This window comes from Protopterus annectens, chromosome 9.part0, assembly GCF_019279795.1.
Source record: "Protopterus annectens isolate FY-2018-M chromosome 9.part0, PAN1.0, whole genome shotgun sequence".
NCBI lineage: Eukaryota > Metazoa > Chordata > Ceratodontiformes > Protopteridae > Protopterus > Protopterus annectens.
Genome location: NC_056743.1, coordinates 776,389,989 through 776,408,027, shown reverse-complemented (window position 1 = coordinate 776,408,027; position 18,039 = coordinate 776,389,989). Strand labels below are relative to the sequence as shown.

The 18,039-nt window shown below is 42.2% G+C and overlaps 1 protein-coding gene across 1 annotated transcript in view; it reads left to right on the top strand.

Moving 5' to 3' along the window:
• The window catches only part of LOC122811519 (polynucleotide kinase 3'-phosphatase), an 897,059-nt gene that overhangs the window by 771,692 nt on the left and 107,328 nt on the right, over positions 1-18,039 (top strand). The window contains exon 15 of the mRNA XM_044083405.1: positions 9,422-9,509. Within this exon, the coding sequence (XP_043939340.1) occupies positions 9,422-9,509 (88 nt within the window). The remainder of the gene's footprint in view (positions 1-9,421; positions 9,510-18,039) is intronic.

Genomic DNA, 18,039 nt, shown 5'->3' with positions numbered 1-18,039 from the left:
TTGCCGTGTGGTGCCCGAAGCAGAAGCAGTTCGCAAGTGCCGGTCGGCCAGCTCCTGTAACTTCAGCTACCGAAGACTTCAAAAGCTAAGTACCCCGTTGGGGACTCTTTCTTGCCTCAGCTGATGTCAGATCAAATGCTTAAAGTTAATAATTGCTTAACTTGTGGGAAACAAATACCTCATAAGGATTTCCATTCTTACTGCCTCCCCTGCCTAGGCCCAGACCACGACGTCTCGGCCTGTACAGCCTGTGCCTCCTTCAACCGACGCACTCTTAGGCGTCGGGCGGAGTTTGCAGAGGAATTTTTTGGGGCTAGTTACTGTTACAATATGCCGTCGGAGACTCCGACTTCTCATTTAACCAAAAAACGGAAGGACAAGGACCGACACACGTGGACCGTGGTTTCGGCTGAAACCACGCCTAGGCCTACCGCGCGTGTCTCGGCTAAAACCGAGTCCTTGGTACTTCCGACCGTTGAAACCGCACAACCGACAACCTCGGCCCCGGAGGCCTCTTCTGAGTCGGTTATAAAATTTCCCTCAGAAACCGGTGTTCCGGAAACATCCGATACCATTTCCCTAGACAAAACTACGCCAGCACGTGGAGCAGCCAGGCCTCCTGCATCCATGTCCATAAAGGCATTCACAAGGGCTAAAGCTGCTAAACAGCCAAAATCTCTGCCTCCCAAGGCTATTCCTCAGGGATCCACTACAGGTTCACAGATTTTAAGTTTAGCTGAGGACCTTATTTCCTTAATTAGGGGCTCTCAGCCACATCCGGACAGGGGCTCTCAACCTCCTCTAGACAAAAGGCCCAGGGTTGAGCCCGCTGATCCCCAGTCCTCTGATGAGGCCTCAGATGGCTCTACTCTTTCAGACTACCAGGAGGAGGCCTTTATGGCCTATGAGGATTCTGATGCAGAGGAATCTATTCCCTCTGCCTCCCCTCCTGAAGAGCTGTCCTTTGGGGAGACCCTTCACTCCATGAGAGAGCATTTCAAATGGCAGGGCCAGGAATTCTCTGATTCCAGGAAGAGATTAAGGACTTTTTTGCATTTAACTCAGCGTAGACCTTTGGCTATTCCTCCTGTTTTGAATGTCATTGATGATGTGTACTCTGAGTCTAGCACTACCCCTGACTCCCCTTCCTCCGGCTCCTGTCAAACCCGATAGGTACTACAGGGTCCCGGACTCGCATCATTTCCTTTACAAGGCCCACTCTGCTGACCCTGAAACTATTTCCCAGGGCCCTAAAGGGGTTGCATCTGCCACTACTAAAAATCCTCTCTCCTCTGAAAGGGAGTCCAGGGCTTTAGAGAGATGGGGTAAAAAAGTATATACTTCTTCCACTCTTTCTATGAGGGCATTAAATTGTCAATTCCATATGATACAGTACCAAGAGTATTTGTTAGATGAATTGCATAAAAAAACTGTCTTCACCTGAACCCCTAGATCGCAAGTCACTTCAGGATCTGGTACATAACTCCCAACAGGTTAGCAACCATTTCTTGCAGTGTGGTTATGATGCATTGGAAGCTTCATGTAGGTCAGCAATGACAGGTGCAGTCATACGTAGGCATGCTTGGCTGAAGGAACAAACTCTGCCAGATCATGTTAAAGCAAAGCTTCTGGATGCGCCACTGGAAAAGCAAAAGTTATTTGGCTCCACTGCTCAGGAGGTCTTAAAGAAATTTGAGGAAAAGGCTAAATCTGTACAAACAGTCAAAGATTTTCTCCAGGTCCAACCACCAAGATTCAGCAGAAATTGGCCCTCTAAGAATTGGTCCTTTCCGGACACAGAGAGATTTCAAAGAGGCAAGAACAGGCATGCCAGAGGTAGAGGGCAAGCTAGAGGCTCCTACAGAGGGCGTCAATGGCAGCCTCCTAACCAGAGAGGTAGTGCAGGACCTACAACTGCTGCACAAGGACAGACTCAATGACTTTACCTTGACCCCGCCAACCAGGGCTCAATTGGAAGCACCTTTGGGCGGAAAGCTATCTTTATTCTCAAAAAATTGGCACAGTATTACAAGGGACAAATGGACACTGCAAATAATAGACAAAGGATACAGGTTCCATTTTCATACATTACCAAAAAGAAACGGCATGCAAAACCTGCCACCGAATCAAAGGGCAGAGGCTTTAAAACAAATTGGGTTGGGAGGGTGGCCTAATGGTTAAGGTGTTTGCCTTATAAACACAAGGTGCAGGGTTTGAATCTCACAAGGGATAATTGGCTAAGCTTAAAATGGCTCGCAAGGGCAGTTAGCTTCGTACTAATCTATTAACCTATGAATTTCCAACCTATTGCAAATGAAAGCTATAGAAAAGGTTCCTCTCACAGAACAAGGCCAAGGATTTTATTCCAGACTATTCCTTGTCCCAAGAAAAGAAAAACAATGGAGGCCTATTCTCGACTTGTCCGCACTGAATACTTATCTCATTGTGCCAAAATTCAAAATGCTGACCCTACAGCAACTCCTTCCCATGCTGGGCAAGGGGTCTTGGCTGGTAACTCTAGACCTCAAGGAGGCATACCTGCATGTCCCTATCAGACAAAGTTGCAGAAGACACCTCAGATTTCTTGCAGGTTCAGAGCATTATCAATTCTCAGCATTGCCCTTTGGCTTATCTACTGCACCCAGAGTATTCACGAAATGCCTGGCATCAGTAATTGCACACTGCAGACTTCAGGGGATTCAAATATACCCATACCTGGACGACTGCCTTATACAAGCGGACAGCCAACAAACTTTGGTAAAACACTTGAATTATGCCATCCGCCTACTTCAGGCTTTGGGATATACAGTCAACATTCACAAATCAAGACAAGTTCCATCACAAAGGATAATTTTTCTGGGTGCGAAACTAGATACAACCACCCAAATGGCTTTTCTCACGGAAGAAAAACAAAGACAACTACCGGATTATTTCAAAAATCTGACAAAACAAGCTCAGCTGACTGCAAGGGAAATCCTGCAGGCCCTGGGTTACATGGCATCTTGCATTCTTCTGATTCCACAAGCAAGGCTACATATGAGGAAACTACAGTGGTACCTAAGGAGTTTATGGTGTCAGCACAGTCACAGCCTAGAAGCTTTGATACCTCTCATTCCGTGCCTTCAAAAGGAATTTCTGTGGTGGGCTCAAGCAAGCCAGTCAAACAGGGGTCTGCCCTTCAGCAAACCAATAATCAGCCAGACCATTACAACGGACACTTCAGACCATGGATGGGGAGCACACATGGAGGGCAGATGCATTCAAGGACTATGGGCACAGAAAGAATTGAACACGCACATAAACCAAAAGGAAATGCTGGCGGCCATACATGCAATCGAGGCCTTCAAACATTTTCTGCATCAAGGACACCTGCTAATAAGGACAGACAATACCACAGTTATGTGGTACATAAACAAGCAAGGAGGTACCCATTCCTACCCTCTTTGCAGGCTGGCAATGAATCTTTGGGAACTTTCCCTAAAAATCAATATAGAGCTGCAATCCCAGTTTGTGCCAGGAAAAGACAATATACTGGCGGACAGCCTGAGCAGAAATATCATGGATCCACATGAATGGATGCTGCACCCAGACATTTTCCTTCAGATAACACAATCATGGGGGAGGCCGGACATAGATCTTTTTGCCTCCCACCACAACCATCAGCTGAAGAAATTCTGTTCAAGGACATACCACCCACAAGCATGGAAAGTGGACGCCCTCTCTTTCAGCTGGAATACTCTAACAGTGTATGCATTTCCACCTCTTCCATTAATGACCAAGGTCTTACTGAAGATCAGGACGGAGCAGCCCAAAGTGATTCTGATAGCTCCGGACTGGCCCAGGCAGCACTGGTACCCACTGTTAAGGAGCATGTCATGCACAAAACCGTGGCCTCTACCACAATGGCCACTTCTTCTGACAACACAATTACAAAACTCTGCACTCCAGCCTGAAAACCTTGCAGCTGACAGCCTGCAGAATACCTTGACTCCTCACCAGGATAAGCTATCCAAGACAGTGAAGGACATCATCATGGAAGCTCGCCGGCCTTCCACAAGAAAGGCATATTCAGCAAAATGGAAAAGATTTCGCACTTGGTGCACCTCAAAGGGCCTAGATGCGACAGTGATGAACTTGGCACATATCCTGGAATACTTGGCAGAAATGCTCCACAATGGCCTTTCTTACTCTTCCATAAAAATTCATGCTTCAGCAATTTCAGCAGAATACAATACTGATCCACCTGTCTTCTCTCATCCTCTCCTAAGGCAGTTTCTAAGGAGAATTAAAAACATCAGTCCTCCAAGAAAACCACCAGTGCCTACATGGGACCTTAACTTCATGTTGGAAAAATTAACTCTACCTCCCTTTGAACCAGCAGCATCTTCAGAACTACAGTTACTGTCTTGGAAGACTGCCTTCCTTCTGGCCATAACCTCAGCAAGAAGAGTATCTGAGTTGCAGGCCCTCATGGCAGTACAACCATTTCTTATTTTTCATCAGGACAGAGTCTCACTGAGAACCAATCCTTCATTCATGCCAAAGGTGGTATCCAGGGTCTCACTGAACCAAGCTATTCACCTGCCTACCTTCTTTCCAAATCCACAAAACAAAGGGGAGAAACTTCTGCATACCCTGGACATTCACAGACAGTTGCGCTACTACTTGGACAGAACTAAGACTTACAGAAAAACTGACCAGCTATTTGTAGCATATGCTGCTGGTGTACAAGGCAAAGCAATTTCCAAACAGACAATTTCAAAATGGATAGGGAATTGCATTCAATTCTGTTACTCTTTTCATGGCAAAACTGTGCCAGCTAACATTAGACCTCATTCCACCAGAGCCACAGCCACCTCCACAGCCATCTTAAGAGGGGTGTCTACCAAGGACATTTTAGAAGCTGCTACATGGAGCTCCGTGCATACATTTTCCAAGCATTACAACTTACCCTTATATTCCAGATCCAGAGCAGGCTTTGCTACGGCAGTCCTGCAGGGCATTTTAGCTACACCATCCCTTTCTTAGATCCTACCACCCCCAGCTTGGCTATGGTATTCTACCCATATGTAAGGACTGCAGCTGCATCCTTGAAGGACATAGTACAGTTTTTGTACCTACCATAAATGTAGATGTCAGATAGGTATGCATCTGCAGTCAGGTTTACCCTCCCTCCTTCCCCTCTGTGGTATTTCCTGGGTACTTATCCCTTTTATAGCTAGCTGGGGTTATCTATTATGGTGTATTTGTTTTATATTACTGTGCATGTTTGGAATTTTTTGCATCTCTCCAAATTTAGCCTTCCTTAGGGGGCACCTGGCATCTGGGGCAAGAAAAACTGAGGAAGATGGCGTTGGCTGACGCTTTTATACCCCAGGCGCTCTGATGTCGGGGAGAGGGCGACATCAGCCGACACCGGACCCAGACTTTGGAATCCGGCCGACCGAAGGGCTGCCTGAGGCAGGACAACCCATATGTAAGGACTGCAGATGCATACCTATCGGACATCTACATTTATGGTAGGTACAAAACTGTACTTTTTACATGTTTGACGAATTGGGTTTCCAGTCCTTGCATGTGCAGATGTGCATGCGTATTTACATTCTGGAAGATGTTTCAGATGACATTGCATGTTGTTTAAAGGTTGAGTGCGCAGGACACTGGTCTGAAAATAGCTTGTCTGATGTTTTTAATTAAACCCAAGAACTGCAATAGCTTGTAAGCATTGTTTTCTGTGGTTTTGCCTATTTCAGACTTGATGTTGAGCTCTTCGTAAGGAGTAAGCTGTTACAAAGTAAAGTAATACTTTGTAGCTTTTCTGTCAAGCAGTGTATTAGAAAGGCCATCAGTTTTTGTGTCATTCAATTCTCATATATGTAGGTTTGTTGCCAGCCCTTGTTGCCCATTCACTCACAACTGTCCAGCAGACTGCAGGTTATATACTTGCTCTTGTGGTTGACAGATTGTGTACAAAGCAGTCTGTCCTTTTGTATTCTGTTAAGATCAGTTTTTGGCACTTGATGCATATGTTTGTCATTTTTCAGTCTCTGCCCCATTGACCTTTCTATCTATACATTCTGGGCCCCATTTAATCCATTCCTTTCCTATCCTGCCTAGTGTACCTCTGTGTATCACCCTATTGTTGATGGCGTCATCTTTCCAGGGGGAAATATCTTGCTAGAATCTTTACTATATTTAGAAAGATGGGGTTGAAATCTTGATGTCAGTAATTAATTATACATGGTTAATTGTGTGCTGTTGTGCCTTACAGGTTTTCCCATTATTTGAGTGTGGGCTTTCATGTAAGATGCATCTCAATTCTGCTCTTGAGGAGTGTGTTTCCATGCCTTATAATCAGTCGCTCTAACATAATGGCTCGTGTCTAAAATAATAAAGTAAAGGGGAATAGTGGGTGACATGCCCAACATGGAGGGGCTTGCCAGTACAAAAATATTTTTTGCCCTTTAATTTTATGTAATTTTCTGCTAACTTAACAAGCTCAAGTACACATTTTATGAGCACTTGTGTAGTCAAATGGTCTTTTATGAACATAGGCAGCTGTAATGCGAGGTTATATGTTTGGAGGAGTTTATTGCATCTTGCTTCCAGATGTACTGAAGCACTCATGCTAATAAGAATCATTTGCCGTCTTCCACCAAGGGATGTTCCCATAGTAGTGTACTGTATCTCCACCCACACAAAAGTAGATGAGATGACACTGGTTGCTTATGACCACTTTCCCCAAACAGCTGATAATGTAACTAGGTCCACTGCTTAAACTTGGGTCCACAGTCAGGGCCTTGTTACTCTGCAGTATGGAGCTGGCACAGTCTGACATAATTCTTACCAACCTATATGAAGGCAGTCCCTGAAAATTCTTAGAAGCCGCCTTCTGAAGCAGAAATTATAGTGGAACATACTACTCAGGCTGAACTTGTTTTCACTCTGTCCCCGTCTTCAGGGAATGCTTATCTTGTAAATATCAAAACTCTGTAGAGGACCAGAAGTGTCAGAATGCTGGGGCCAAACCAGGCAACTTTTCCATAAAAACTGAACACTGCTCATTTATCCTTCTTTCCTGAGAAAGCAGCCTTAAAGAGCACATATGTTCAAATCTTATGCGATCTTAACTGCCTAATTAAGGTACTGTTTCAATTCTGGATCTTCTTTCTATATGAAGCATTTTTTAGGTGGATTTGCATAGAGCTTTAAAGTAAGACATTTTTTCAAGTGATACCTGAAGGTAAATGAAGGATGAAGTTTGTTTGCACTTTTGCTGCAGGATCAGGCTTCCTAATACTACTTTTATTTCAACCGTCTTAATTTGCTGCTGGTTGTACATTGTTGTATAGCAACTTATTAATGGGATGCGCTGTTCTTCAAGACCTATTCCTCTTCATATACATCATGCTATCAGATTGGTCTCTTGCCTCCCAGGATAACAAAATGTACAGCCTGATACATTATCTGAAAGTTATGAGCACTGTAATAAGACTAGATAAGAAAGTAATTAGGAGGAATAATTAATTTATCACAGCTTGGCAGCCACGGTGGTGCAGCGGTTAGCATTGCCACCTCACAGCAAGAGGTTCTCCGGTTCAATCCTTGGCTGGGGTGCCTTCTGTTGAGTCTGCATGTCCTCCCTGTGGTCGCGTGGGTTTCCTCCGGGTGCTCTGGTTTCTTCCCACATCCCAAAGACATGCAGTAGGTGGATTGGACACTCTAAATTGCCCCTAGTTGTGAATGCATGCATGTGTGTGCCTTCTGTGGAAGGTTGGGAGCTGGGCTAGCAACTCGACACCGTAAAACTCCACTGCCAGTCATGAGCGGACGGGTGATCCGCTGTGGCGACCCCTAACCAGGAAAAGCTGAAAGAAGAAGATTAATTTATCACAGCTTAATCCAGTGGTGTTTGCCCTTTCCTTCATTTAACCATTTCTTTTTAACTTAATGGTATGTCTTATAATTTCTTTAATGTTTCATGTCCCCATGCTTGTACCTTACATCACAGACAACAGGTGCAACTTTTTACATGGGATTTCATTGGTCAGTGTATGAAAGCAGTCATTTCACTTCTTAATAAATATGGTGGCATATTACTTCTGTACCCTGATCACTTAACCTTCTGTTCTTATCTGCAGTACTCTTTTAAGATTGGATGTGTGATACCTGTGAGAGGCGCCATCTTAAGCTAAATAAACTGTGTCTGGTCAGCCTTCCAATGAGAAATGGTGGAATGCAAATGGTTATAAGCTCCTTGTGATCCTCTGGTTTCCTTAATGTTAGCTTTGCACTCTGATGTTGTATTTTACTTACCCATTGGCTGGGATAGTCCCACTAGGCTAGTAATCTCTTTTCAGGGGCGATCCGGCGTGGTATTTCTGCTACTGTGGGAAATTTCGCCAGTGTATTGAGGAATTTCCATTGCTGCTTTTAGGTGCTGTGGGATCTTTTTTGTGCACCTGCGCTACTACCATGTCAAGCAGACAAGACCATAGTTTAACGTCACATCTGAAAGATGACACACCCAGGAATGCAGCATCATCCTAATGTTGCACTGCAGTGCCAACATTCTGATCACCTGGACTGTAGATAGAACCCACAGCCTTCTGGTCTTTCAGCACCAAAGGCAAGTGTTATACCTCTTATGCCAATTTACTGGCATATGCTAGTTAATTCCCTTTCATAGTAAGAGTACAAGTTTGTACACCCTTATGTAAGCACCTACAAGAATAGCTCTTGCAACACATACATTTTTTTTCTATTCTAGTTCTTCTTCCTTCTCTTTAGAATACATTAACTTCCAACGTCTTGGATATGCTTTATGACCTTGTAAGTGATCTTTTATAGGTTTTTAGAATGGTTCCGGTAAATAGATTGCTAGAAAATGTGCATGTCTTTATGGTGTCTTAATAACTATTGTTTCAACACTGCAAGGGTATTTGCACTCAAGATTTCTTTTAAAACAACAGTTCTATAGCCTCATGTTGCTGTTCCATTCTGTCTCTCCTTTGGTCTTATTTGACATTACCTACGCATCCTTCTTGTTTGCAGCTTAATTCTGTAATAGATGAAAGATGCTCCTTAAAGAAGAATAGGTGTATTTAAGATTTCACTTTAATTCAATTTAATAGTGCAGTGTTTGCTCTTCAACGTAATTCCATAAGTGGCTTTGGACTCAAACCTACAGAAGAAATGAGGGAGTTACAAAGTTGAATGCTGCTTCAGAAAACAGATGCAAGTTAACCAGTTAAGTTTAAGCTTTGATGCAGCATGTGCAGTGAAGGCTGCTGAGCTTGTGCGTTGCTGACAGCTATGTTAAATGTTATGCACTGTACACCATGTGTAGGCAGTTAAAATAGATGAGTAATACAGTTTCAGAGACTTCTGGTAAAGTAATGTTACTTTTTTTCTCCTTCAGGTACATTGAATGCGCAAAGAAGGCAGGTGTCCCCTGCAGGTGCTTCCTGTTCACTGCCTCCAAGGATTTAGCCAGACATAACAATAGGGTAAGAGTACTTTCTGTGTCTGTGTTGCAGTGGGAAAAGAGAGAGTCTTACATTTTTTTACTTTGCATTAACAACAAAATTTATGTTTGTAAAATTTATGTTTGTGGCCTTCTCTCTCTCTCTCTCTCTATATATATATATATATATATATGGGTGTGTATGTTTCAGATTTGCTGCAACACTGTACCTAGAAGACTGTCTTCAGGCCATTATGGCCATTCCTCCTTTTTTAGTTTTTCACAGAGACTGGATATCTCTTCATACTAATTATTCTTTTATACCGAAGGCTGTTAATGAGTTGTACTTAAATCAGGCAGTACAACACCCTTCCTTTTTTCCTTCTTCACAGTCTGATAGTGACAGGGTCCTGCATACCTGGATTTTCACAGACAACCTAGGTATTTGGATAAAACTAAGACTATTCATAACTCTGATTAGCTTTTTGTTTCTTTTCATCCCAGAACTTTAGATTTCGTTGTTTCCAAGCAAACCATCTCCTCCTGGACATCTAAGACCATTTCCTTTTGTTATTCCTTTCATGGGACGTCTGTGTCCTTCAGTTAGAACTCATTCCACTAGGGCTTTTGCGTCTTCTGGTGCTTTTTTCAGTGATTTGGACACCAATTCCATTCTTGAAGCTGCTGCTTGGTCCTCTGTGCATACTTTTACGTAAGCATTATTAACTGCGTTTGGTTTCCAGAGCCAGAGCAGGTTTTGCTAGGGCCAGCCTGCATGGGTTCTTGAGCTTTTACACTCTCTGTAAGGTGAAGAATACTGCAACAGTGATATAGAAGGACTTGGTACAGTTGTATAAAATCTTACCATAACAGCTGATGTTATAGGTTCATAGGAGATTACTAGGCTAACGGCTTAATGGCCATTTCAAGCCATGGAATTCACTCCAACTTCTGTAAATGCCTAGTCAAGTACATACCAAATGGTGCACTGTACTCAATTATTTGTCTAATAAGGGCGTGTACAGTGAAACTATAATTTCCTTGGATTTGGATGCCATACCTTTACTTATAAGTTGTGCCACATGAAAGGATTTCCTCAGCACTGTGGACACATGGCAGTCAGTGTTCAGGCTCCTATCTATCTGTGTACCTAGATCTCTCACCTCTGATTCTACTCTAAGGGGTGTGATATTGATGTTGTAATTTGCAAGGGTGTTTGACTTCCCAAAGGGTATGACGATGCTTTTTTTTTTTTTTTGCATTTAGTTTTAGGCCAGTCATTTGTCTGATCTAGACCCTCCTCAAGGATATCTGCATCAATGGGTGATTGCCCCCAGCTTGTAGTTGTCTGTAGACTTTGTCATCCAGAGGCATTCCACATTTGCCTTAACTTTAGAGAAGTATATTCCGAACAGAAATGGTCCCAGTACTGAGCCCTGTGGCACACCGCTAGTAATTGACCTCTTGCTGGATCTGGAGTCACCCATTTTAACCATATGTGTCCTGCCAAGAGTCAGTTGTCTGTCCGTCTGGTGACATAGAGATTTATGTCCAATTTTGTCAGTTTGTTTATAATACCTGAGTGGGGAATTGTATCAAATGCCTTGGCCAGGTTAAGGTAGGCGGTATGTACTGTTTTGCCCTCAACCATGGCCTTAGTGAGTTTTTCAAAGAAATCCGCCAGATTCAGTAGGCATGACCTGCTCTTGACAAAGCCAAATTGGGTTGGGTCCAGTGTTTGGGAGGTCTCCTATGTCATTATTTATCAGGCCCATGATTATTCTTTGTGTGGTCTTACAGGCAAGACTAGTCAAACTTACTGATCTGTAATTTTCCAGTTCAGTAGATTATGCAGAGCGATGACTGTTGCTGCCCTCCACTATTTTTGTGACAAAGCCAGTCTGGAGGCTGTAGTTAGAAATCGTAATGGGCCTGATAAGTTCTAAGCTGTTTAAGAGGCAACCTGGTATATTGTCAGGCACCATTGAAGCTATGTTTTTAGCCTTAGAATGCACAGTGGCAACCTCTTTGATGATGATTGTTGATGGAGTAGTGCAGGGTATTTCTTAGAGGAGAACTGGGGGTAATGGGAAGGTAAAATTTGAGCTGAATTTGTCAGCCAGCAGATTTGCTATGTCTTATGGCTTGAGTATAGGTGATACCATCTTCAGCTAATTCCACACATTGTTGGGTGTTGCCCTTAAAGATTGCAGATAAACTGAAAACGCCTTATGGTTATCCTTGGCTTTTGAGGCTATTTTTACCTCAAAATCTGCTTTCAAAGACTTGCCAGGTTCCCCAGTTCCCTTGTTTAGACTAATGAGGGACATATTGCTGTGTTGTGCACATTCCCTCTCACTTCTCAACAGAATACCAGGGGTCCACCAGGGTGGCTTGTTTTTGCAGTCTGACCTGGGTGTATTTCAGTCTGGTACAGCCGTTTCTATGCGTTTGTTTATATGGTCATACAGAGCTTTTGTGTATGCCTCTGCATAGGTTTCTGTAGCTTCAAGATTTGGAGGAGCTTGGAAACTAGCTATGACATCCCTTAATAGGGGGTAATTTACCTTAGAGAAGTTCTTCAAGTTTTGGGGTTAGGTAGGGGGGTTAGTTTCTCTTTTATTTCAAAGGAGACTGCTTTGTGATCTGATCATACCAGTGAGGACATTACACTAAGGGGGTGCAGCACTCTGCCATATTTGTGAATACTGGATCAAGGATGTTTGTTCACCTAGTGAGAGTGCACACTAGCTGCCCCAGGGGACTTGAATTTACAAAATCAAGAAATAGTTGGCCTGAATGTTAGTGGTCGTGTATGCCTCCCAGTTAATGGAGGGGTAGTTAAAATTACCCATGAGCATGGTATTGGGCTAGATGGTAAGGTATTTCTATTAACTTCAAGTCTGATGTATATGAGATTATCTAAACAATCCTTTCTTGGTTTGTGATTTACTGTGGAGCTGACTGGTAAGAGAAGTTTTATTTGAATTAATATTTTATTTTTTACCACTGTTTTTCACTGTTTGTAGGAAGGAATGGATAGCTTGCAGACAAGATATACTTTAATTTATATTTTGGTTTTACCTTTAATTTTCACTGTTGGTTGTTAGAAGGGGATATGTTTTAGACAGGCAGGCTCTAGCCATCCCAAGGGGCCTAGTCAGCCATAAATTCACCCAGACTGCAGAAAGGACAATCCAGAGCTTATCTAAACAATCCTGTCTTGGTTTGTGATTTATTGATCTTAGTGTTAAAAAAAAAAAAAAAAAAAAAAAAAAAAAAGGCGTGACTGCAAGCAATAGTGATATGAATTGGCTTTTGTCTGATCTTCAGAACTTTTATGGTCAGAGCAACAACTTTACTGTATTTGCTTTAGTATTTAGTTGTATATTGCTTGTGTGATTTTTCTCATGGAAGTTGATTTAAGTTCTGTTTGAATTCTGTAGTTACCGATTTTGATTATTCTTTTATTTTATGATTTTTTTATTCATTTTAAGCTGAATATGGATTCCTTAAATGAGTATGCTGTTAATGATTTGCTAAAGCACAAATATCTCCTACAGTATAATAAATGCTATGCATATTTAAAGGTAACATCTGATAACACAGGTGATCTGTGTCCCTGATGCCAAAAGTTGGATGATTTGCTTACCATTGTTAGAAGTAAATCTAGACTTAATGGTGATGATTGCACTTGTGCAGTTGGCGCGGCATGGAGAACTGTTACATATATTAATGACTGGACTGGTGAGAGAAATAATGTTGGCAAAGAGCAAATAGAACACATTTAGGAAATGATGTGTCTATTGTCTGTAAAGATCATTCAACCCCTGTGATACAAGACAATGCCCCTGACAACTTTGGAATTCTGGATGCAAGGATTCAGAGTGATAAGAAGGAAACAAAAAAAAAAAAAAGAAAGAAAGAAAGGAAGTTCACAACAAATAAGGAAGAAAAAGAAACTGATTAATGACTGTAAAGGAAACAGAATATGTGGTAAAAAGGACACCGCTTTGTTATGAAACACACAGATTACAGAGAATGATAACATTTTTCTATCAGAAAACCTTTAGTCTACAGAATACATCATTTTCCAAAAGCGAAGGTAGAAAAATGAGGCAAATGACAGGTGAAAAGGAAGAAATCAAAACTGAACATGGAAAGACTGAAGAACATTACTGTAAGAAAAAAAGATGAGAAAGACCAGTGTTGACTACATGGCTGAAGTTGTAGAGATGTACAAAGCCAGCTGGATGAGAATTGCATGCTTGCAAATTTAATACACAATGAAAACAGTGGGATTAATAACACCTTAATGGTGATGAAGTTCATTCCTTTGTAATAATTGATGGAGCAGATATGACTGAATTAGAAGGTGAAGATTCTTCTTTTCTGGTCTGGGAAGATATTCTTGTAATTGGAGATTCAGTTATTAGAGGAACTGATACATAAATTTGCCAAGAAGATAATGAACACTGAATAGTGTTATGCTTGCCAGGAGCAAAAATAGAACATGTGAGACAAGCCTTGGAATGCCTTAATGTAAGGAAGTATGAATCGGTTTTTATTCATGTCGGTATAAATGATCTCATCTGCAAGGACTATTAGACTGTTAGGGAACTTAATAGCCCTCTTAGATACCTACATGGAAAAAGTGTCCCGTTTAAAAAAATAGAAATATGTAGACCATCCAAGCCTAGTTTGGGCACACATGTTCAGACAGGATGGATTGCATGTGTCAAAATTGGGGAAGAAAATTTTTGCAAAAGATACTTTACAATATTTGACAAACACTAGACAGGATTTTTGCCAGGTCGAAAATTTAACAGTTCACAAATAGCAACATTTGATGCAGCTCTGATGCTTGTTAATGTTAAGAGCATTAATAATAAAGTTTTTTTATTGGAACATTTCATACATTCCCACAAGATTGATATTGTTATTGTATGTGAAGCATGGTTAAAGAACAATGACTGGAAACCAGGTCTGTCAAGGTATAAATGTTTTTACTGTAACAGCCATTCTAACAAAAAGTCAGGTGAAGGTATGATAGGGATTCAAGATAGTTAGAAGGCCTGTGATTGTTACATGTTCAGTGATAACACCAATACTATAGATAGCATAACTGTGACAATAAAGACAACCCCTGGAACATATAACAATTGTTGAAGTGTATAGACCACCAAATTCAAGTGCTGATGACCTAGAGGAATTTATACATTTCTTGCATGAAACAGAGGAGAGAAGAATAATATTAGCTGGGGACTTAAATTTACCAGAAACAGACTGGAATAGCATTGATTCAACAAAATTAGTAAGGGAATTATTCACAGTGTATGTTCAGGAACAGCAGTTGCTTCAGGTTGTCAAAAAAACTACCAGGGAATGGAACATACTAGACATTGTTTTTGTTCCTAAAGAAATTACTGATCTGATTGACATTTTTCAACCATTTCTCAACAACTGGGTTCTGATCTGACCCTCTGATCCAACTCTGCCATTATTTTCAGTTTGTGACCACTGGTTAATTACCATAGTTGGTATTCTTATATGTGTGTTTTTTTTTATGAAGAAGTTTCTACTCAAGGAAATGAAAACACTAATCAATTAAACATGTATTCTGCCAAGTAAAGCTGTGCTTCTCAGCCTTTTCGGTTCCTGTGTGCTTTGAGTTTGTTTACAGGGGAGTTTTGGAGCAAGGGAGTATCAATAGAAGCTATGGTTGTGGCGGAGGCCACCAGTAAGAAACTTGCAGGACAGAGTTCTGTTCTCTGTCCCCTTAACAGGGAGTCAAGGATGTTTGACAGATGTGGAAAGTTTGTTTATGGTTCAGCGACATTTGTTGTCAGATTTCTGAATTATTTGGCACACTTCAATAGATTGCAGAGGGATTTGATTAAGGAACTCTCCAAATCTCTTGCCAGGACCAGTACTATTGAGGCTCATTTCATATGTAGCTGAAGGTACCTCAAGGGTAGCGGGTTCGGGTATTTCCGTTAAGAGGCATGCCTAGATGCACTTGTGTGACTTTACGGTGCCCTTCAAGTCATCTTTTGTCCAATGCACCCTTTGACAGAAGCTCTTTGTTAGGACCTAAGGTAAAAGGCACACTGTCCCAGTGCGAGCAAGATGGAAAGACCCTGTCTGCAGTAGGAGTATGTTTTTTGACCCCCCCCCCCCCCCAGAAGACCTTTTCCAGGATACAAAGAGGAGGTTGAAAATGTGGTTCAAGCAGTCCCAGGGACCTTTCCAAGGTCACCATGGAGATAGTTCCCCCAGAGGCAGAGGGAGGAATTTGAATGGAAGATGCCACCCATGTGACAGAGGAGGCCCACAGAACCAGGGATCTAGAAATTTCTTCTCTGACAGAGACCCTACCAGTGCTCTTAAAAGGAGGCCCAATGGTCCACCTCTGGAGGCAGTTTGGGGTTGTTTGTTCCTGCACCAGAGAGCCTGGCTAGACCTAACAAAAGATATGTGGTTGCAGAGGATTATTTCCAGAGGTTATATAATTCCCTTTTCCCTCCCACCTTCACCTCTATGCAAAATTCTTGGATGTTCCACTCAGTCAGAGGATAGCAGCAGCAATAGAAATAGAAAAGCTGTTAGAAAAAAAAAATTGTCGAAGAGGTCCTACCAGATGAGATAGAATCTGGAACTTACTCCGGATTCTGTTTTTTAGTGGGAATGAAATCAGGGGACTGGAGACTAATTTTGGATCTCAGAAGTCTGAACAGATCAGTTCAACAAACCAAGTTCCCAGATGGTCACAGTTCAGTCCATTCTGCCCTTTTTGTGCAGGGACAACTGGATGTGCTCCATAGACGTTAGGAATGTGTACTATCACATAAAAATGAATAGACAATCCAGAAGGTACTTGCGCTTCCAAATGGGAGCAAGTCCGTACCAGTTCAGAGCACTGCCCTTTGGCCTCACATCAGACCCTAGTGTATTCACCAAATGCATGGCAGTGGTAGAAGCTGACTTGAGAATGCAGGGATTCTGAGTGTTTCCATATTTGGATGACGGGCTCATAGCCGCTCCGACCAAGCACCTACCAATAAAATCTTGTGACCAAGTACTCCAGACTTGCTCCCTCTGGGGGTTTACCATAAATTACAAAAAAATCTCAGTTAGAACTGTCTGACATTGGAGTTCATAGGAGCAATTTTCAACACAGTATCCATGACAGCCTCTCTTCCTTTTCCAAGAGTACAGACTATTTGATTCCAGGCCAGAAAGATTATCCAAAATCCCTCAATTTCAGCCTGATGGGTTCTACAAGCCTTTGGATCAATGCCTGTGGTGATGGTTCTAGTTCCTCTAGCAATATTTCAAATGAGAATTCTTCAGTGGATGTTAGCAACTCAGTGAACCATTCTTCATCAGCATATTTCCACTCAGATAAGAATTACCCAGGCATGCAAAAGATATCTTTGGTGGCAGATCTGCTCAGATCAGGTTCTACCTGGCCGTCCCTTCATTCTTCCTCAACCCAAGGCCATAGTGACCAAAGGCACATCCCAGATTGGGTGGGGTGGGGGGCACATCTCGGGGAAAAATAGTCCAAGGCACATGCTCCCCCGAAAAGGCCAGCTTACATATCAATGTCCTGGAAATGAGAACAGTGCTCTTAGCATTGCAGGTTTTCCAAGACTCTCGCCCTTTTGAGACAATTGCAGTTTAGACAATGTGTCTGTAGTGTGGTACATCAAAACATCAAAAAAACAGGAGGAACCAGATCTTACTCCTTTTGTCAAGAAGCTTTCAAACTTTGGCAGTGGGCAATCTCTTACAAAGAATTTCTGATAGCAACACACATTCTGGGGAAATTCAGCGTGATAGCGGACAAGTTTGAGCAGGTCCATTCTACAACCTCACGAGTTGTCTGTTAACAAGAAAGTGGTGGAAATGATTTTTTGCCAGTGGGGCCAATCATGCTGTGACCTGTTTGCATCTCCCCTAAGCAACAAGTGCAGCAGGTTCTTTACCCTAATCCCCCTGCCAGGGGAGTCACCAGAGATGGTCTCCTACATGATTTTCCCCCAGTGTCCTCTGTGTGTTCCCCAAATTCCTACAGAAAACATCCCAGTTGAAGTGTACTGTCATCCTCACTGTTGCTTTCTGGCCTCAACAGATTTGTTTCCCCATTCTTTAGCCTCACCTAGTCTACTAGACCTTCTGTCTCATCCATCAGATATGATTCACCTGGATACCTCACCTTCACTTCCATTGATAGCCAGACAGATTTCGCTCTCTTCCCCATCCATCATATACTTCTGTCTTCCCACAAAGCTTCCAGAAGAAAACTTTACAGAAGTAAATTCAAAAGATTTGCTTTTCGGGGCAGCAGAAACATATTGACCCTTTTTAAGCACCAGTGCATAGTGTCCTTGAATTTTTAGCAACAGTTTTCAGTGAAGGAGTCAATTCTTCAGCTATTAAAGTGCAGCTGTCTCCCATCGCTAATTTTCACATCTGGATTGAAAATTCCTCCTTGGATGCACTTTGTAAGCTCTTTTTGAAAGGTATCCTTCTTTTGAAACCTCCATATAAGGATCCAACCCACCACG